The 23,212-nt window shown below is 39.1% G+C and overlaps 1 protein-coding gene across 3 annotated transcripts in view; it reads right to left on the bottom strand.

Moving 5' to 3' along the window:
- Positions 1 to 23,212, bottom strand: part of MAP4K3 (mitogen-activated protein kinase kinase kinase kinase 3) — a 76,993-nt gene that overhangs the window by 20,458 nt on the left and 33,323 nt on the right. For 2 of the 3 annotated variants that reach the window (XM_072331519.1, XM_072331520.1), the window contains exons 14-22: positions 22,819 to 22,877; positions 20,144 to 20,206; positions 11,704 to 11,762; positions 10,561 to 10,599; positions 10,203 to 10,259; positions 6,932 to 6,974; positions 5,921 to 6,083; positions 5,297 to 5,406; positions 3,582 to 3,623 (exon numbers count right to left, since the gene is read on the bottom strand). In XM_072331519.1, the coding sequence (XP_072187620.1) occupies positions 3,582 to 3,623; positions 5,297 to 5,406; positions 5,921 to 6,083; positions 6,932 to 6,974; positions 10,203 to 10,259; positions 10,561 to 10,599; positions 11,704 to 11,762; positions 20,144 to 20,206; positions 22,819 to 22,877 (635 nt within the window). The remainder of the gene's footprint in view (positions 1 to 3,581; positions 3,624 to 5,296; positions 5,407 to 5,920; positions 6,084 to 6,931; positions 6,975 to 10,202; positions 10,260 to 10,560; positions 10,600 to 11,703; positions 11,763 to 20,143; positions 20,207 to 22,818; positions 22,878 to 23,212) is intronic. The other variant, XM_072331521.1, reaches the window with a different exon arrangement.

The raw sequence follows: 23,212 nt of genomic DNA, 5'->3' as shown, positions 1-23,212 counted from the left end.
AATAAACTCAGTCTGCCCATTAGAGTCACACACAGAATACTATTATCGATTTCTCAGTTCTCCCCTGAAGGACACACTAGCACTTGAGATTATATATATAGAATGTAAACACATATGTGAACATATTTATTGTATTTACCAATTAAAACAATAATTGGTAAATCTGCATCAAGATGACTGAAAAGTGGAAGCCAAAACTTCCTCCTTTCCTTCCCAAACACCAGCATTTATAATTGCCCATACTAATTTGTTACAAAACAGAGCTGATCAGTAGTACTGTAGATGAAAAGAACTGATGAAGTATAAACAATCAGCAAAGTGAAATGCTGCCATTCACGTAGGCAAACCAGAGCCACTCGTAAGCATTTCTGTTCCAAATATGAGCAGATACAAACTCTCTCTGTGCTTTACACATCTCTGTGTCTCACATCACTATCAGGAAGAGTACGGGTTGGTCTGTATTTATTGCCACAAGAGAAAAATGAAATTCATTAATGGCATCAGAAAAATGTTGTAGAACCCACTGCACAAAGAGAAGGGGAAAGACTTCAGCACTGCTGCATGACTGGATAAGTCTCAGCAGAAAGAAAGGAGCTGGCTGCTTGCTAGACAATAAGGTGAACCTTCCACAGGCGTAAGAAAGTAAGTAAGAGGTAAGATATAGATAATGAGGGAGGAAAACGAGAAGATACTGACACAGAGTGATCTCAAAGTACTGACAGCTTCCATGCTGCCCAAACCCTTGTCAGCAAGGAGTTTGGAGGGGGGGGGGAAGGAAGGGAGAGGATATCCATTAAAACAATACAGGGATCTTTTGAGCAGTTTATGGAAGCCTCTCAAGCATGCAGGGCACTGAAGGCACACTCTAAAATTTCAGATAACGATTGAGGCAGTAATCTCCTGGAAAAAAGAAGGAAAAGCATTTCTGTTGCTCCTGTAACAAGCTATGCAATTCTCCTTGACTCTCTTCCAAGCACTGGAAAGAACTGCTGCACAGTGCAGGCGGGTTCACTGCTAGGACCTAGCTGAGCTCTGCAGTATAAAGACAGCTGAAGAAAACGGGGTTGAAATCAGAAGAAATCAACTATTTTTCTCTGGCCTTTCTCAGCCCTGATCTCTGGGAAGCCTGCAGAGCCAAGATGCTGCTGCAAATGCTTTGGACGAGTAAACAGAGCCTAAGGATATCATCTCCAAATATCAAACAAATCCCAAGGATACAGCTGAGAATCATACAGAACAAAATATTAAACTGAGTTGCTAGGGGGGAGGGGAAAACAAAAACACAAAATAAAAGGCTGAAGAAAGGCAGCTTGGACTGCCTGCTGCCACAAAGGCATTTAAGCCTGGAAGGAATTTCAGGAGGCAAGGCATCCTCTCACTGATAGGATATATGATGTCTCCTCTGAGCTGCAAGCCACCTAAAATAGCAGGGAAAAAACACACGACCAGAGCAGGTTATTAAGAAATTCGAACCAAGTCTCCAGAGTCACAGACAGCCATGCATAGATACCACTGTAAACAGAGTCCCAGAAGATCCAGCTATTTTTGAGGGCAGCAACATACTGCAACATACTTATCTGCAACTGATTACTTGGCAACTGATGGGGACAGGCGGTAGATGGGCACACAAGTGAGAAATCAGTCTCTACTGTAATTTAACAGGATGGCTAGAAAAAACTAATTGTATATAAAAGTCTATGATAAGGAAAGGAGAGAGAAGAAAGAGTTAATAATCACATCGAAGACCTGCAGAGCCACAGAATGAGTATACTACAAAGATGCATGAATATACAGAGAGCAGTCCAGTAACAAGGAATTGTGTGATCAACTTCAGAAATGTTTCTACTAATTCAGTCTCTTTTCTAGCTCTATTATATTAGCAGCTGGCAGCCATTCTCCGATGGCATGTCCATGCAGCTTGTAGCAAGAGTTCAACATAAACAACAGCTCAAAATGTGAAGTAATATTTTCTACCTTTTTTCTCATTCCATTTACTAATTTAACTTATTTCTTCTTTGCCATCACGACGGGGCTCTTCTTAATGTCACTAGTACTTTCAAATTGCTACCAACCACCAACTACATGTATGCACACCTATGTCACACACTCACTTAGGAACTTAGTTTATTAAAACAGAACTGACCTCAAGAAACAATACTAAGTGTATGAAGAACGTGGAGCTCTGGATCAACCCTACGTATTTATGCAGGAAATGACAATTCTAAGTAACCTAAGCAGGACTTCTGCCTCAACCCTTCCCACTCCCCTAAAATGCTTAATAAGCAAAAAAGAAAAGAAAAAGTAATCATGTGCACAGCCCTAGCAGCAATTCTCTTTTCTTATCTAAAGATGAAAAATTGATCTGGCTCAGGAGCAATGCAGAAAAAAACCTTAGCTTTTAAGCACATCAATACTCCACTTGTTTCCCAGAACAACTACATGAATGCACGCACTAGAATGTAAGGATAAGAGGGTTCAGAGCAGAAACAGTCAAGTTAAGAGGGAGGCACAAGCTTTTCTGATGGCAGTTCTGACCAGAAATGCAGTGACAAGTCCACAAAAGCATTACAAGGGCTGCTCCAAAATAATGCCTCTGATGTTAAGATGCTGGATCACAATATCAGAGGTGTATGCTGGTGCTACAGCAGTAGAGGCTGAACCTTCCCACCAATATCTTGTTACTTTTTCTTGCTGTGTGACAGAATGGCATCGGGAGGGCAAGTCTGACATGGAAGTATATATGGAACAAAGGAGAGGAACTGAATCCCTCCATGAAGAAAAAATGCATTCATTAACATTCATCTACACTTGCTCAGCACTGATGGAGATCAAACAGAGGATGTGAGCACAGTGAGGGGTGAGTGGTGCCATTTCAGCACTGGCAACAATGGGTCACCTCCACTGGTACAGACTTTATTTATTTTACAAGTGCAGCATGCAGGCTCTTGCTCACTGTTGGTGAAAATGCACAACTAACAATGGTGACCGTTGAAAAGCAGTGTCTTGTAGCTAAGAATTTGCTCTATTGAGTAGTGTTATTGCACTCTCTGTAGCTGAAGTTTCCATGGGAATAAATAGGAGGCATTACTTTCCAAGCAACCTACATACAACAAAAATCCAGTCTGCTTTAGATTATTTAGATTATGACCCATAACAAGTTATTTCCAGCCCTCAGTCATCTGTGAATATCGTATTCAGAAGTTCAAAAATCTACAGCTACACAGTAGAAACTTAGTGCTATATGCAATTCCTGAGAGGCATCAGCTCCTCAGATCCTATAGGGAAAGACTGATCAGCAAGTACCTTCAGGGAACTTGAAATTAATTTATGGTCATGGAACTTTCATTTACATTCTAATGATGGAAACAAACTAAAAGACCTTCAAAATTCACTTAGAACAAATCAAGTGTGACTTTGTACTCCGTACACTTACAGATTAACACTTCCAAGAGATATTTTTATTCTTTATTATTGTTGTTATTCGAAATTCAACGAGCAATTCAGAAAGTATGCTTCCTCAGCTTTATTAAGAAAACACGTTCTGCCTTAAGCATGCATTTACATGACTCAGTAATACTCACATGTACTTTAGGTGTGGGAGGAAGGCCATTACTAATTGGTTTCTAGAAAATAAAAGTTAAAAAATTACGTTTATACTCACAATTGCACATATGCATGGACATGCTTATTCTCTCCAACACTACAGCAAAATCAAAAAGAAAAATACAAAAAAAAATTACACTGCTGTTAACAGCAGGTTGATAAATAATCAATCATAACTTTATTAGGAGAAAAAAAAAAAGCTGGTACTTGTACTTCAATAAGAAACCATCCCTGCAGATTCTTTGGACAACAAAGCTGCTTTGCATGTTTCTACATCAACTAAACAGAAGGCACCTACAAAGACACTCTGCTGTGTCTGCTGTCATGTACCAGATGTGAAATTTATGGCTGAGCTTGGGCTACAGTCCCACTTGGAGAAATCCTCCTTTCCAACCTAAGCTTCATTATTTCTACTCCCTAGTGACTACAGACCACAAACTACTAGCATCGTTTTCCCTTGTTAAAACCTCTGCAATTCCTTAGTATTCTCCTCCTTGAATGCCTGCATCTTGTTACATAGCGTTTTCACATTATGGTATCTGAAAGAATGCCATACCCAGTAACACAATATTTAAGCAATATTGCAGCAGTAATTCAATTACCAATGTAAAACTAACTAAACTTATCTTTCCACCATTAATACCAATTTCACCTAGGAACAGCACACCACAGGAGAATTCTTACAGGTACACAGGAAGCCTCAGACATACAATTTCAAAGGTCAAGCTCAAACAGCTCAGGAAACCATGCTTTCCAAAGTACTACCACCACAACCGGCACTTCTTTAAAACAAACCAAAACCACTATGTTCCCACCCTGTATTTCTTGTTCACCTCTTGCAAAAGCACTGCGTCTCCAAGCTCATCCTTAGAAGAAGCCAAGAACGGCCCCTCAAACAGCAAAAACTGACCAGGCTTCCCACTCTATTTTATACCACACTTCTACTGCCACTCCTTGAGGCGTTTGCTCTAGGAGGCAATTGCTGCTTTAAGGGAGAAACTCACTTGGAAAAGAAAGTAATGCAGGATTATTCCTTTTAATCAGAGTACTGCTGCATCAGATGGTATAAAACAGAATTTTCTCCATGAGTACAACTTAACATTAGCATACCTGACTCTAGTTTGACACTGCACCCAAGCTACTAAGCCCTGAAACTTGATGCTCTGGACACCAACAGGCAAGAAGTTTGAATATCTGGACTCTTCAGATCTAAGTTCGCCATCCTTTTTTCACCCTGACCAACAAAAACACTGTATGCTTACACTGTGACAGGAGCACAACTCACTTGGGAACATTGCTGATGCAGCTCCTTTTTAGGATCACTTGAATTCCCCAGCAAGCCATAAGGTGGCAGCATAATCCTCAATTTCCCTATTTGCTTATATAGTTATTGCTCAGTACAACATATTACTTATCACTTCCAGCTCTCTTACAGTGTCTCTCTCAAATACAAATAAGTATTTGTATTTGGATACAAATAAGTAAATCTTGTATATCCGTGCTTATTTTAGTCTTTAACAACTGCTAAATACACACTCAAACTGTATTAAAACTAATATGATCCAGCAGTAATGTACTTTGTGTCATGTAAACAAGATGCCATTCAGTATTATTACTATTCTAAAAAGTATGCTATAAATGTGCAATAGACAGTGAAGACATTAAAAGAACATCCATACATCTTAATACCTACCAGTATTTCTTTCTTTTCTTTCCTTGAAAAACTAGTGTCTCTAGCTTCATTCAGCTGATGTGGTGATCCTTCTCTTTCACCATTTAATTGCACAGAAGTGACTCCATTACCTAAAAAGACTCACATTTAAGAGTATGTTCCTCTACCTTCAATTCAAAGAGTAAAACTTGTGTCTGTCTTGTTTCGGTTAATGCCAGAATACGTTCCAAAATACACACACATAACCATCCTTAATGCCAGGTATAATCCAAGTTCATGTTTTTGCTATTAGTGCAACAAACCCAGTATGGGCAGAGAAAGAAATGAAGTCATAGTTAACAGGAAAAATGTATGTAAAAATCTAAAGACCAGCCTGATTATGGGTAACTATTCAATTATTGATTCTTAATAAGCCATGAGGCATTTCTCAGCACATCAACTGCGGTAGTAAAGATGCAAAGAGGTCTTAGTCAACAGCTTCACTGCAAGGCACAACTGATCTTATGTGTTTGTTTCTTTATTGCTTCTTAGTTTTAATGGATCCACTAAAAATTAGCACAGCATCTAATAACATCCACACAGATGTAGAAATAATGACACGGATTATTTAAGGAATACCTGCACACTTCTTGGCATCACTCTCACCTAAAACATGAGATTTCTGAGGAGGTAACCGTGGCGGTGGTGGTCTCGGTGGAACATGAGATGCAGACTTTGCTGGGCTGTCTGATGCTGGGCATCTCTTAATTGTCCCCTGATTATCGTTTTCAGAAGAATGAGTTTCTTGGGGGATAAAGATGGATTTAGGCTGAAAAGACACAGTAATAGTAAACGCAGCATGAAAAAAGACTCACTGCATGTATGCTGCATCTCAATGAGCAATTTTCACAAAGCAGATCTCACAGATCAATTTATAAAGTAGGATTCTGCCGTGAAAGCTTATTAAAAAAACAAACAAACAAACAAAAACTTGCTAGGAAAAATTTGATAGCAATAAAGAAAACTCTTACAAACAGACAAATTCCAAATCAAGTTATACTTTAAAAGATTATTCAATATACAGAAGCGTCACTGTTCATGACTACAGATAACCAAACTAGAACGTAGAAAATAACAAATATTTAATGATCTGGCAAGGCTTTGTTTAAGGGATCAGAAATAGGAAAGGGAATCACAAAACAGGTCATTGTTTAGACACTGGCTGCGCTGTTTGTAAAATCCTTCTCAATTATGCAGACAGATGGTACAGGACAGCGAGGAATCACACCTTCAGTTTTTGCCTTGCAAGCATACGAATATCTCACAAATAAATATATGAATTTTGTTTTGCTTCTTTGTTTTGCTTGAATTTGGATAATGTCAGTGTGAGAAGATTCAGTTACTCTTCAAGAGGTCACACGTAAAACTACATCCAAACTTATCTCTAAGTATCACCACTCATTCACTGAGCAGTGCAAGACTTGCTGCAAATCTGCCAGGCTGCAAATACAGGAGCCAACACCTCTGTGATTGTAACACTGACTTAAAGCCTGATTAAAGTCCCCAAGTCACAGACCAACTGAGAGAACTGTCAACATATTCACTTAGACATTTCTACCGTTACTTATTTTAAAGGCATTCCTTTTTTTTCTGGGTAACAAAGTCACCCTCGCTTACCTTTGGTGGTATAGGAGGTGGCACTTTAGGTTTCATAGTGGCACTGTAAAGAAACAAGACAGTTTGCTGTCTGGTATAGTTCTTAGAACCTCATTTTGCATTGTTTAAGAAAGTACGGAGTTTAATGAGTTCTACACAAATAACTTTTATACGAACACCATTAACTCATCAACAGCGCTATTCTGTCAAAACAAGCACATCATACTTGAATACCTCCAAACACTTCCCTTGTGCTCTGCACACCACAGGCACCGACAGAAAACTCAAGTATCACAGATCCTCCCTCAAGAGCATAAAACGAAGCAAACTGATTTATTGGAGATGGACACATTCATGCAATGAAAAAAAAAAAAAGAAAGCAAGGAAATGCAAAGCAAGCCTTATATTTACTCTGCTCACGGGAGAAAGATTTAGGGAATAAGTAAGGTTTCCTACAGAGCCACTTGCAAGTACGTAGAACAAAGTTGAATATGACTGATGACATTCCTTGGGAAATTCACTGCTAACATCTTCAGAACAACCTCACACATGAAAGCAAAGTCTGCAGGGTACAGCTAACCTGCTATCACTTTTTTCCTGCTTCTTTTTCACTATAGAAATCTTCTGAGAAAGACAAGTTTTTAACTTCACAACTTGGCTCAGCAGTACAAACTATCAGCACGAAACAAGAAAGCTGAGGTATCAGATGCATTATTCCTGTTGGCTCTGTGGGTTAGAAAATATGCAGCATTTTTCTTTATTTCCTAAAGTGTTGATGCTTTCATAAATTCTTGCTCTGTACTGTTTCTTTTGGAACAGAGGATTACTTCCATTAAATAAATCAGAAACGTGGCTGGGAAAACTTGACCTCCTTGCAGAGCTGCTCTGCCTTTTTTTAAAATAAAATCATGTTCTATAGTTCCATATGTTCCATTCACAGTTTCCTTCATACTGTTCCCTGCATTTCAGACAGCCATCAGTATCACTGGGCAGCTAAGTGTTAAAAAAAAGTCAGTGATCAGGCAGAAGTATGACAGATGTTTGTACAAAGGACGGCATGCTCTGGTTTCAACAGCAAGGCTGATGTGTACTTTGTCACCGCTGGCCATGCAGGGCAGTGCCACAGTGATTTCTGTCTTCCTAACTTCCATTAGCAGAAGTTCCAACATCATCAAATTCACTGCATGTGCAAAAAAAAAATTAAAATATAAAAGATTTAAATGAAGAAAAGGCAATTTTATATTATTCTCTGAAGTGTGTGGATTCTCTGCTGTTATGAATCACCCAGTTTTGAGTCATGTGGTGGCATCAGTTTGGAGTGGCAGGGGGACAGCTGCTTCATTGTATGTGTTCTGCATCTGAGGGAAGAAGCGACTGATGTCACATATGCTCTTCAATTGCAGCTCCGTCTCACAGAATACAAATCAAACAAGAGCACTGAATCTCAGCTCCAGAGAAATCTATCCAGAGACTGAGATAACGTCCCAGCTCACCACAGCAGCGTCAGACTCAAGCAGGTAAAAAAGAGCAAATCTCTGATGCAAAGATCAAGGCACCTGAGGCTTACCACTAAGACCTTTGCTGCAGGGCAAGAGTATTGGGGATGAAGTATGAGAAAGAAGCAAAATCCTCAGGACTTTTTAAGAACACCAGCTGTGACTGTGCTTGTGTCAGACAAATTAGAAGATCTCTGTGAGTTTCTGAGGTACCTTCTTGTTTAATCTGAACAAGACAATTCACAGAAATATGACAGTGACAGAAGCACCCTAAAGCCAAATCTTTAGGTCAAAGTTCTGGCAAAGCTTGTGAAAGGATAAGGCAATTAGTGCAAGAATGTCAAGACAACAAGAATCAAGAGGTTCCAAGTCCTGAACCGGTACTGAAGTAGATGATGCTAGCTGCAAACAGAGCTAGAAAAGAGAACAAAATTAAAACGAAGGCACAGCAAAAAACATACAAAAAACATCTAGAGATTAGTACAGATGGAAGAACCAATTCAAACTGGCTTGCAGCAGTGTAGATATCCAGAGTCTTCAGTGAAGATTAGAGCAAAGATATCAGTATGGACTTATAGAGGGCTGTTTATTTCTACAGTGAAGGAAGCCTAACTTACCATAACCAAGGCCTAGCAGCTATGAGCAAAGCAGATTCTTCGCTCAGATCAAACCACGTGAACAGATCAGTGAATAGTGTTTTCAGTTTCTTCCCTTTGCAGTAACACTTGGTAGTTCATATTGTAAATGATCGTGTCTTTGGACAACTTAATGAAACAGAAAGAATTTCTCAAGGAGTAAAGCCTACGAAAAGCTAAAAACCATTTTTCTTCTGTAAATGTCACTTGTATCACATGGCAAACATACCTGTGTTTTAAGAAGTTGATCATTAACCGAAGCAAGGTTCATGCCCTGTCACCTAGCTGACACCAGACACTACAGAGCTCAGCAGCCTTACCCCTCCTGAAGAGGGCTGTCCCTAACACTCGATGAAGTAATAAAAGCCCTGCCTTTGTTACAAGGAAACAAGTACAACAACTCAAGAAAAGAAACAGTTATTTACTCCTCTGTAGAAAAGTAAACATTCCATTGATACTTCATGCATGTTTTACAGGTTACTGGCATGAAACAACAGCTTTCAAAATTATCCATTAACAGAAAAGTAAGCAAGAAATCTGCCTCAAAGGCAACTTTCTTTTCTGCCTTTACACTGGATTTACTTAGGAATGTAAATTTCCACATACTGTCTGTGTATTTGAAGTTGTTTCAGTTTTCATCTGTCAACAGAAAAGGCTCCAAAATACTTCTACCAGTGGAATTTAATATAAGCATTATTATTTTAGCACATACCTACTGACTGCCTTTGCAGTCACATAAGCTTGTTCCTTCTGTCCCAGAAAACTCTTGGCTGAGAATCTGCACAGAATAAACTCAGTCCTGGTTATATTTACTACTTAAGAATTATCATGAGTTTCATTTTAATACAGTTATCATTTCTAATGACACCGGGAGGTGTCAGACAACTACCTGGTTCAACAGAAGTATACTGAGATTTTGTTCAAATATAGAAGACAAAAGGACAACTGTATCAAATGAGGAACAGCATTTCCCCCCCGCCCCCTGATTTACCACAAGTTCATCAGCACAAAAAGCAAAGTTCTGGAGATGTAACCTAAAAACTACGCTAAACTCGTATCTTGAATTGAATTCAACTTCATTTTCATCATTCAAAAAAAAATCAGGCTTCAGACACACACAGACACGCACACACTTTTTTACAAGAAGAAAAGGTTACTTACTGTTTAGCGTCATCATCTGCATCATCATCATCATCTTCTAAATGTGCCACGTGACCCCTACAGAAAGGAACAAAGTCTTACAGCTGAGTCAATTTGAATAAACTGACTTTAGCTACTGTGGAAAACTCTGAGTCTAAGGGCTACAGCCCCTTCCACAGATGTTTATTTCCTTTTACCTTTTGTTAACTATTTATCTGTTATTACATTATCATTTAAAGCATAGCTGCAATCCAGACAACTAAGCCTCTCCCATATCTTCTCAGCATGTACAGGGTCAAATAAGAACTAGTTGTGACAGACATAAGAAATCAAAGAGCAAATGAGAGAAACACAGAAGAGGAAAGAAAAATAGATTTACCGCTGATGCAGCTCTTCTTCAACTGATTTTAAGAGACTCCTTCAGCATAAATAAGAATAAGAAGACAGTTTAATTATGGCACACAAACTTAATTATCAAAAGCCAGGTCAAATGCTCCTATGATTCTGACAGTAATTAACCCCAAACATGTTATTTTAGCTGGCTTACAGAACATCAATCAAACATGTACTTGCAAACAAACAGAACTGCATTTTTCAAAGTTACACAACACACTTCCATCTGCTTTTATTAATGCACTGCTATTAAATGCAATGTTCATTGTCATCTGCGTAATGTAAAGCAAGGACAGTTTTAGCTTGATCCAATTTAAAAGACAACCGTGCTACCTAAGAAAATCAGTATCAATAAAGAAAAGCTAGAGTGACACGAGGATTCAACTACTGCTGGAACAAATCTATATTAATTGTTTCTAACATTCTGAACTTCATTGTTGTGACTTTGGAAACGGAGAGGAATAGGCAGGCAAAATACAGGGATAGGAAGCAACAAAATGAGTAAAGATTATGGCGTTCTGATTATACAGTCTAATAGATCTTGTAAAATAGCATGCTCTATGCTTAGATTTGATGCCTTTTTAAATGATTTCGTTTAGCAATGCGAAGCCAGGCATCCTAATTCTGGCACACATAGATGGAAGTTAAGAAATTAGGTGGAAAAGAATGATTACATTGAAATCTATTTCACTTAACATGAGAAAATCATTAAACCTATGAAGTTAAAGGCCTTTGAAAAAGGTAAATTTTACTGAATATTCCTACTGCTCTGTAACATGAACAAGGGGTCCACAGAGCAACTGGTAGGAGGAGCACAGGTAGCTAAAAACGGGGTAAAGTCATACTCCATGGCAACTACTGTTCCGTTAACTAGCAGACCAAGATTACAACTCACAGTGCCAAAGAGGCAGTACGAGCAACAAAGCCCAAACACTGGAAAGAGCTGTAATTCTTTATCACTGTAACTACTATTACTATAGAAATAAAGAATTACTTTGGAATTGTAACTGATATGAACAGGCATGACATCTTACTAAATCATTTACAGCTGATGCATTTAAACATATATGTATAGCCTTATAACTGCCTCGAGGGAGTATAAGACAAAAAAATGTCATTGCTTACTCACTTATTTGCACCCAAGAAGTAGCCACCCTGAGGACCGTGACCATATTCTAGCTGCAGATCCTACAAATACAAGAGAATGAATATTTACAATGAAAATCCAAACATCAGACACATACATCATGCTCCACAACACCCGAGTATGAACAACTGAGTTCCTCTGACCCTCCTGGTCCCTTATACTCCTGTCACCCAAAAATCTCTTCTATGTTAGTTTGCATTCATTCTAAAACTGTATTGCTACCCTGTGTAACTCCTTCTAAAGCTGTCATTAGCCTCTTCCTTGGAAACACAGATCTTTTACCCAAATAAGTGAGCTGCAAAAAAGGGAACAACATCAAGACTTTGTGATAGACCAAACTCCATCAGAGCTATTGCACCACTTCTTACAGACTCCCACCATCCATCCCTCTTCAGTGCATTAACAGTACTTCTTTCAGATGGGGAGTTCTTCTGGCAGAGAGCCTGAGAAGCCTTTAGCACATGAGGACGTGGAAAAAAAACCAAAAAAACAAAGAGCAGAAAGGACAGCAAAAGTGCTTTTGTAGCTCTGATACACATTTTAAGGATAACTCTCTGTTCTCATGTATATTTTAACATCATCTTTTATATCAAAAAGAAAAAAAAACACAATATTAACACAGAATGGGTGGCAAAGTGAAGCACTCAAGCTATTGTGGAGGGCAGGCTACTTAGAAAAAGCAGTGCCAACAGGCTGCTGACACTACTATCCAATAGATGTCGTATGGCATACAGATTTATTTCATTAGGCAGAATACAGAGAGCATACTGAAGCAACATCAACTTTGCTTCTGTTGGGAGAATACTGATATAATTACAGGCTATTTACTTCTTCCAATGGCTCACAATCCGTGTAAACCCGTTCCCCCCAAAAATGCTGTGCGCATTCACCATGAGAAATTAGTTGTTCACCACCTAAGTTAGTGACAAATGATGCTATACAAGTGATGGTACACAGCAGGCAACATTTTAAAGGTTCCCTAATATCTTCTATACAACAGTTCTCTTTCAGCTGCAGTCTATATCAAAAGCATTCACAACAATGCTGAGGTATCCAAACTGTAAGAACAATACATTTGGGCTGGACAACAACAACGTGGGCTGACCTTTCAAACAATATTTTAGAAGTCAGGGGAAAAGCCTTGTATGAGATTTGCCAGTGCTCCAAGACAACAAAACACAAACCACTACTACTTCCAATTGCAGACTGAAGGGCCATCACTTAACAGGATGCTAAGAAAGGTTGCTTTTTCACTTGGCAAAGAGTCCCAGGACTTGCTTACTGCACCCTCAACTTTGCTCTCTAAAGCTAAGCAGTAGTTTCCGCATGGGTGTTTCTACCACAGCTGTCAGCAGCACATGACTGCTTCCATGAGCTTCCATATTTTCCCCAATGCAAGTGGGATACTGTGGAAACAAGCAGTATATAATTACATGATGCAAAAGGATGCACAGATCAGAGGTTTGAATAAAAACTGCAGAGGAAAGCCCACTGCTGGCATTTCCTGAACCTTGAACGCACCGACTTTTCAACCTTAGTACCAAATTTATCACACACATCTTCCTAGAATTAAACAAAGAAGCCCCAAACCACCAACAAACCCTATGTGTTTCCAACCATCTGACTTAAATGGGCCACACAGCTTTCAAATGAAACCTGTCAGCTGAGCCAGAAAAGGAAGTGACAGGAAAGAAGAGCTTGCAAGCAGTCCTGCAGGTGGGGAGGAAGGCTCCCTGCCCTCCAGGGCCATGTCCCCAGCTCCACAAGGCAGGCCTCAGACATGGGCGCTACTAACATGCTGTTCTTTTTCTTCCTTCTTCACAATTCTATTCTCCTTTTATACCCCAACACCTTGCTCAGCGAGGCTCCTCTCCCCATGAAAGACCATCCCATGCCTCATGCCTTCTGCAAATTCAATCTCTTCATTAATCTCTAAATCTGTCACCCTCCCCAGTCAATTCTGTTAGCTAGTTAACATACTCCAATTCACCTCATGGACACACTGATTTAACTTTCCTGAGATAATTTAATTATTTCTAAGCCACCTCCAAAAATCCCACAGATGCCAAATGTAAGCACAGGGATTCAGGGATTCAGGCACTGAGAAGTAAATAACAAGACTGGAAACATAAGATGCCACCACACTCCCCAACAAGTTGGTTAAGCAGGCAGCAGGAAGCCACGTGAAGGGATGCTACAACAAGGGCTGCTGGAGAACAGCAACCCCAGATCAGTATAATGAAGCCTGGGATTTCCAGCTTAGGTGACAAATGTTTTGTCTACGTGTCACAAAATCACATTAATCAAAAGCAGGAAACAAAAATCTTATGCCACACAGAGCCAAAAGGTCTGTCCAATTCAATTACACACCACACAATGCTAGACTATATTTTATACAGCAACATTGGGAAAACTAATACAAGAAAATAAGCAAACCCCCCATAACACATAAAGAGCCTTTATCTGTCACCTAACCTCACTGGAACTCCCTTTATGAAAAATGACATCTGCCAGAATTACTTACATTTAAACACTCTAAGGGGACAAATGCTGTCTTTTATTCAGCTTACTATTATCCTATCAGCATCTGACTGTGATTAAAATAGAATATGTATATTTTTCTTCTCTTATCCTTAATCGAACTGCTAGTTTTCTTGTAGACTTTTAAAACACTGTTCATTTTCAACCAAAATGTGGGGTCAAACGGCTATTGCTAGAATTTACTCTCCTGTACTTTTGACAGATAAATGCTCAGAGCTAGCAAGCTTTTTAAAAGTGCTACGTTTTTTTGTACCCTCTATTTCAAATGTATCTTGTAACACTAATTTCTTAAACCCTCTAGCTACATATTTAATACACACACATAGCTAAGTACTCCACGTACCATGCAAAGCCTCCAGAGCACTATTGCACTTGATTAGAACAACCAACGTAAGCCAATTTTAAAGTCTAACACAAACACACTTCAACAAAAGTATTATTAGGTATGGATTCCCGTTTGAAGAACAGAATATCATTAATTGCTAAGAGATGCAAAAACTGACTTAAAGGCTATTACATTCCCCACACCTTAGGGCAGCCCAATGACATTATCCATCTCCATGAATATTTTCTTTAAGATATACACAATGTTGATTAGTTAACTAAAATTCTTTTTAGAACAGACATTTGCATTAGAAGAATCTGAATGACTAGACAGACATTTTTCAAAAGAAGCTCAAGGCCTACAGCCAAATTAACAACCTTGCCATAAAAGACACAGTCTCAGATGACTCTGCATATAAGCTCAGGTTATTAATGACCAACTCCTGAACCAAGGCAACTGCGTACAAGACAAAAAGCTATTTGCAGATGGCAATCACTTTGGGAAGAAAAGACAGTACAAGGAACAAGCACTATTTCTTCACACAGTTTTCCATTCGATGGTCGTTTAAGACAAATCACACCTTGCAGTGTGATCTACTGTGCCAAGTAATCGATGACTACAAAAGTGTAAAGACTTCCTCAAAGTGAAGACAAATTTGAGGGAGGGTATGGCTAAGCCATAGAATTCCCCAGGAACTACAAAAACTATAATATCTTCACCAGTTGAAGCTTCAAAAAATGGTATTTAATTTTCAGTAGAATTTCATGATGCTTATTACTTTGACACAGTATTTCTAATTAAGACATTTGTTCCCCAGGGCTGAGCTGTACTAAAAATACATATATTTTTAGGTGTTCAGACTTTAAAAAGCAAAACAGGGAACCGTCAATTCAGCTACTTCCCCATCTGCTATCTGACACTTCAGCCTATTAAGAAATAAGATACTTTCATAGAATCACATAATGCTTTGGGTTGGAAGAGCCCTCAAGGATCATAAAGTTCCAACCCCTCAACGCATGAGGGATTGCCAAGTGTTGGATTAAGTACTACACTGCATTGCCCAGGGCCCCATCCAACCTGGTCTTAAACACCTCCAGGGATGGGGTATCCACAGTCTCTCCAGGCAGCCTGTGCCATCACTTCACCATCCTGTCAGTGAAGAACTTCCCTCTGACACCTAACCTAAACCCGCCTTCCTTCACTTTAAAACCATTCCCCCTTAACTGGTCCCCATCTAGAGTAACAAAAATTAAGGCTTTAAATCCCAAGAAGTGTTGGGGAAAGAAATCTGAATTTTGAAGACTACTAAACACCTCTAGACTGTTAACAAGAAGGAACACACACATCTCTGTTTCTCAATAAAGCAAAGATGACGCAGTTCCTATTGTGCCGCTTCATAGAAGAGAATGCTTATTTTACGAGAACTCTGATATTAATGAGTAAGCTCAACTTTGCATTTTTAACAAGATGAGGGCATTAATTCTTGAATTTCACTGGATGGCACAGAGCAGCACAAAAGAGCTGATTAAATACATACTTCTTTTTTGTAAACCATGAGCACAAGTACACACCTCCCTGTGACTGACCGAGCTCTTCCTGCACACCACTGCTTCGTAGCCATAGTTCTCCTTTTCCCTGTGTTTCAGTTCTCTACACATTTTCCCTATGAGTATCCACTTCACACAAACAGCACTATTTCAAATCCACCTAATAGAACACTGCTATATAACCACAGTACGGCCTCAGTGAAAAGGGCAAACGTCCACAACATTTTTAAACTGCTTCCTAGCAAAGAAATTCATCATCTCATCTCTCTTGCCAAAGAAGAAAGTATCCAAAATATACAGGGAGCAAAAAGAGTAAAAATAAATAAATAAATAAAGCCAACCCCAAATTCTTGATCCCTCTGCACTTTTACCCTGACTCCTATTTATTTTCTCCTGATAAGGACCACACACCATTTTATTATCCAAAGCAGAACAAAGCATGAAGGTTATTCGCAATCCAACTAATTGGCAGCTATTACAACTCTAAAATAAACACTGCAAACAACTATGAATAAAAATCTTTGTGGTTTTTAACAAAGGAAAATTATACATATGCACTTATAGTGAGGAAAAAAATGAACTAATCAAACCTCACTGGGCAACGTTCATCATCTGTATCAGTCACTCCTCTCCAATTTAATATTTCCCTCCCAATATTTCAATTTCTATGCCACAAAACATTAACACAGAAAAGCTATGCTGAAACATTCCATTCTCAAAATTAACTGCTGACAAAGACTATTAAAAATGATTACACTCAGAATAAGCAAATAAATAAATATAAATTAAATAAGACCAAATGTATAAATGCATCTGGCAAGCACCACAGCGAGGACTGTACAGTAACAGCAAAACCCTGACTGAATACTTTGCCAAACCAGTCCAAAATGAATGTCGAGTTCATAGCAACTGAAAACAACTTCTGTCCAAGTTCCTTCCAACTCCTCTGCCCCCACTTCCTAAAGAGGTAGGGCCCAATGTGTTTCACTGCATGTTGAACATTCTGAGATTAAATAAATTCCAACGCAGAATCACCTCATTTTTTTCTCTAATGAAAAGAAAAAAGTGGCTAGTGTTATTGACCAGTTACTGGGAGCAGGTGCACTGCATCCAGGGTGCAGATTGCAGATTAGCCTTAAGAGGTGACTCCTAGCAGAAGCGGGAAACAAAACCTCACAGAGGTCAAACCAACCCACCTCAAGCCAGAATGTGACACAGCAAATCCAAGAGGCATGATACAATTCTCCTTCAAGTTGAATTTGATTGCAACTCAATATATTCCATTTGCAAATTTGGAGGTAATGTACTTAACATTGACTGAAAACAGTAAAAAGTACCAAATAACTGCCAGAACGATCACCAATCTTGAAACCTACTCTCAAATTCCTTTTTCACAATGGGAATTATAACTGCATATTTTTCACTGTTCACAGGGCTGCAATTAGCCAGTGTGTCACAACACATCCAACTATATGCCATAACTTCAGCTTGCCATAATTTCAGTTCCATTTTGAACACTGCCATGGTTTGAAACGCAGCACAGGTAAGCTTATTTTCACCTTGAAGATGCACGTTCACTACATTTAAATGAGCTGTCAAATCCTCCAAAAATGCTAAATCTGAGCCATTTTTCACCTTCAAGTTCTGGCATAAATTTTCCTTTTGATTCCATAAACTACTTGCTTTGTTCTGAAATTCATAAAGTCTTTTTCACATTTTACCCTGACTTAGCCCCCTGCCTTCAGATATGTAAAAACGTCCCCATTATCAGCATTCACACTTACAAGGAACTGGTAACCAGGACTGGCTACGATTCAAGCCCTTCTTGATGTACAGCGCAGTGCTATTTCATCAAAGTGAGTTTCTGGTAGCAACTGCACTGTTTTTTATTTATTTTACAAGGTTGTTTTTTTGTTTTTAATTAACCAACCATTGCCAGGGTGCCTGTAGCTATACCAGGTATGTCAACAAACGTTAAAGAACATTGCTATAGTGTAATTTTACTGCTTTGTACAAAGCAAGAGATGTAGTTGTGTCTTTTAATGGCCATTTCTTCAGTGGCATTGCCTTTGTTACCACCGCCTCTAACTAACAAACACAGCAAGTTGAGCCGTATCCATAGCATCAGTATTTCCATCTATCACCATAACATAAGACCTCAAATTAGCAGCTTTGTTCCCCAAATTCATTTCCAAATATTTTTCTATTTCTTCAATTCACCTTTTTGCAGCCTGGTGAGACAAACTGATTTTAATAAAATTGTGGGTTTCTTGTCTTTTTTTTCTTCTTTTTTTTAAATCCAGAGTAATGACATCTGTCACACTTTCCATGCACTGCTTTAAAATCTCACCATCAGTGATGCAGAATAATTCTATTAATAATAATTAAAAAAAACCCTGCACCCAGAAGCCAGGCTCTTTTCAGCAGCACCCAGCAACAGGACAAGGGGCAATGGGCACAAACTGGAACTCAGGAAACCCCATGCAAACACAAGGAAAAACTTATTTGCTGTGAGGGTGACAAAGCAGCAGAACAGGCTGCCCAGAGAGGCCGCAGGGTCTCCTTCCCCAGAGATAGTCATAACCTGCCTGTACTTTTCTGTACAACCTGCTGTAGGGAACCTGGAGTGGGGGGTTGGAGCACATGATCTCCAGAGGTCCCTTCCAACCCCTGTGATAGAAAAAAAATAACCTGGAAGAAGTTGCACATTTTTCTCGAGATATCACATACTTGAGGTTATTGCTGAATGCATTTTTAAATACAGACAAAATGTTTTAAGGGTAATAATTTTGGTCCTGCTATGCCTTCTCATGATTGTAACATTAGTACTACACCCGCTTTAGTAAAGTAATCACTTCTCCAAGGGAAGAAAGGACAGTTAAGCTGGCAGACATGCTGCCACTGGCCCCTCAGGCCCACAGACTGTAGGTTAACATCACAGGAAACAACACCAAAAGCAACGTCAAAAAAGCATCAAATGAAAAAAAAAAAAATAAAAACCAAGATGAGAAAAACTTGAAGAAAAAAAACCCAAGAAAGCACCCCCAGAACTAAAACAATTGCACTCATACAGACAAACCGAAGCTTCTGTTTCACAAACTACTTTGAAATATTTTTCTGTCAAGCAAAGCTACATGAAATTCCTTCCGAGAATGGAAAAGAGAGTGAAAGCTCTCAGTAATTACAGCACTGGAAGATACAAGGCACGTTAAGCCAAGTGAAGCCAAAACCAGAAATCCAAAATAAAACCCAATGCACTAAAAAAGACAAAACAAGACATTCCCAAACAGCTCAGTTCTCCATTTTCCCCTGCAGCATGCCTACATTAAGCAGCTCACAAATCAAAGAAAGCCGCTGAAACAAAGCTCTTCATCTAACACAGAAAGCTTTTTTCCACCATATAGGAAGATGTCAGAGTCAAAAGTCTTACTTCTGAAACAATGCAATGCCTAAAGAGCAAAGAAATGAGTAAACTCACTTCCTATGGTAACTTTTGTACTGCAGCTGAGGGTTTTTTTTAGCAGTGTGGTAGCAGAAAATCTGGAAACTGTATCAGAGTACAAAGGGTGCCAAATGCCATTGAAAACACTCAGGACCCAGCTGTCTGTTACTTCTATCAAGTTTATATCCATTCTGTAACCTAACTACTGTCTGGAGAACTTGGATATTTAAGTTTATATCATTTTACAGTCTTTCAGGGGACTATTTAAAGGAACTACCAAACAAAACAACCAAGATCGTTCTTTCCTATTTTTGAATGACTAAAAAATTACAGTCATGCACTGTAAACGACTGCATAACACTGAGCCCCTTCTACAAAAGCAATTCAACCAAACATGAACATGCATTAAACATTTGCAGTACTACACAGCTTAAGAATTCCCTTCTACATTGCAATGGCTTTTACACAGATGAGAACACCAGCACAACAGGACAAAACACAAGCTCTGAAAAAGTAAAACAAGGACAAAACCAACACTGACATAGAAAGGCATAAGATGCAAAATACCAGGTTAGATCTTGCAGTGTAGTATATGTCTTCTGTATTGTCCAAAAAATCGCTACTGTCAGGCTGTTCATTAGATAAGAGATCAAGAAACTCAAGTTATTTACATTGTCACTGAAAGCCAGACACAGATCAAGGGAAACTTTTTAGTAAAAAAGAAAGAACAGTTTGTTAGTTGAAGCTCAAACCACGTTAGAGCAGTTCAGGGGGGATAAAGCACAGCAAAAGGTACCGTCCCATCACCAAACACTACTGAGTCACACCAAAATAACAGCAATGTTCATCACCTAAGCTGTGGTACTGGGTGACTATCTCAGTAAGAGTCGGGTATGCACCAGCTTAAAATTGAAGTGCATCACCAACATCATGCAGCAGTTGTCCAGTCCTTTGGCTTGAGTACTCATACTCTTAGGTCAGTTAGCATGAAGATTAAGCATGTTTTAGCGAGACAAAAGCAAAAGGGTCAGAAGAACTACTTTAATTAAAGATATCAACATTGTTGCTGTTGAAGGAAGAAACAGCATCTCTTGCCCTTGCTTTCATTCAGTCTTTCCCCACTAGATCCATCCCTTGGAAAGATCTCATCTGCTTTTAATGTGCCAATCTGAGTTTTCCACTGTTTCCACACATTTTGTCTTTGTTTTCTAGACTGAACATCATCACTCTCAAGATCCCAATCCCTCTCTTGGCTAACAGCAGTTGTAGTAACCGACAACTATCCTAACTCCCAGCCCACAGTGACAAGAACAGCTACTGACAATAAAACATTTGATGTAAGCAGTTATCACAGAATCACAGAATGACCTGGGTTGGAAGGGACCTCAAGGATCATGAAATTCCAACCCCCCTGCCTGGCAGGGCCACCAAACTTCCATGTTTACTAGATCAGGTTGCCCAGGGCCCCATCCAACCTGGCCTTGAACACCTCCAACACGTCAGTTATGTTGGTTTTATTCTATTTTTTTAAAGGAACTATTTCTTGCTTGCAGTGGCATTTTCAAATACGTCACAGTAATTCTGCGACAGACGAACTGATGATTGCTCCATAATTGGGCATTCTTTGCCATTCACACTTACACTGACAACAAACTTGTACACTAGTACTAAAGAAAAACTCCTGCCAGGTCAACAAATAATCTATTAATACATTGATATAAAAACGCCTTAAAATAAACACATTTTTATCTCAAATGGACAGATCGCATCTGCTTGTTTCATTTCAATATGGGCAGCGTGGCTGTTAATCTCCACAAGCTGATAAGGTGAGATTTGAAATACACAAACTGACAGGATTACAAAACAGTAGAATTTCCAGAGTTAATCTGGACAGCTCAAGCCTCTTTTTGCAGCAGCAAGGGCTTCCAAAGGGTCCAAAGTGCAAAGGTCATGGTTGCTAACAGCCAATGTGGAAGGTCCAATTTCTCTCTCCCAAGAATACCTGCCAAAGAAGTGCTCTCAGAAGTGCTTCCTTTAACCTCCACAGAAAATCTCTACGTTGTTTCACACACACATCTACAGCTAGGACCCCTAATGCAGTTACACTAATATCTAAATACCGTATCTAAAATCACCATGACATCCTGAATGTGACTGGGTAAATTGTTCTCAATTAGACTCCAGAAATTGCAGACTACCTGCTCCGCCAGTTGCAGAAGAGCAATACTGTGCACAACCTCACACACCCAGAGACACCTTGCCCACTGACAAAGGACAGGGCACTGTGAAAGAGATATAAGTACAGCTACAGAGCCATACGAAGGCAATAAGCATCAGAAATCCCACTTGTGGTCTGAAGACTATGGAAAAAGAAGTACATGCCCAGCTACCAACCTACTCCTAGGAAAAATGGCAACTCCAGGAGCTCAGCTGCTGTACCTTTCACCTAAATCACTAAATCAACTTATTTCCATTAATACCTGCTTTATATAAACACAGAGAACACGGTAGTCTGCAGTAAGGAAGCAAAGAAGTTCTCTTTTTAACTAGGAATGTGAAGAAACCACCAAAGTGTACAAATACGGAATGCAACAGCATCCATAGAAGAGGAATTTACTGCAGTGGTGTGACACAGCACAAACACCTTTACTCACACTACCTGAGTTCTCATACACCTTGTACTGGCAGACCCATCCATAGGAGAAAAACCATCAGCACTATATTGTTACACAAAACAGCAACTCAACCAGACTCAGTGTGTTTCAGATGGGATCCTGAGCTACAAAAAGTTAGTTTGCATAGGAAAATGAAAAAAATAAACAAAAATCTATTTTTAAATGCATTCTATATCTTCCCAGGCTCCTAATTTTATGATTATTTCTATTAGTTATCACTGTCAATATGAGCACGTGGGAGATAAGCATGTCAGTACACATACAGAGCAATTCTATAACTAAAACAATAGGGGAATGATATACTTGGCAACAAAGTATAAAAGACAGAAAACCCATACATCACATAGCACATACATCACACCTGGCAAAGGCCACAACTAAGGGGTCTGGCTGCAGAGTGTAACGGCACCAAATAATTCTGGACTAGTATGTTACCACTTATTGGGAAAACTGCTACAGATTTTAGTAGTGCTAAGAAAGTACACTATACAACTTAGATTCCCCCTACTCTGAGGACATTTGCAGAGAATAATGTACAGTGCACTGCACATCTTGCTTGTTACTCACAAATTCATGATGTGGCTCTGTTTCTTTCCTCAAGGGTGGATCAAATTTTACTTGACCAACTAAAGAGGAGAAAAGGAAAACAAATTAAGACAGTGATTAGACAACACTTAACCCTAAAGGTTAACAGAAGTAATTCAGTTTAATGAGTATATCATATATCCATGTATATCCATCATATATCCACTGATGGAAACATCTGACACACAGACACAAACTTGTGCCTGCTAGAAAATAACAGGCACAGAAACTACTCTCAGGAAAGGGAGCACAATCATCATTAAAAGGATCGGGAGAAGAATTCAGCAAATAGGACAGTGAAATCCCTTCATTAAGGAAGTAACATAGCTGCAATTTACAGAAAAAAAACATCAACTTTGTGAATTCACTCTTGGAT

Source organism: Excalfactoria chinensis, chromosome 3, assembly GCF_039878825.1.
Source record: "Excalfactoria chinensis isolate bCotChi1 chromosome 3, bCotChi1.hap2, whole genome shotgun sequence".
NCBI lineage: Eukaryota > Metazoa > Chordata > Aves > Galliformes > Phasianidae > Excalfactoria > Excalfactoria chinensis.
This window is presented reverse-complemented; position numbering and strand designations above follow the sequence as displayed.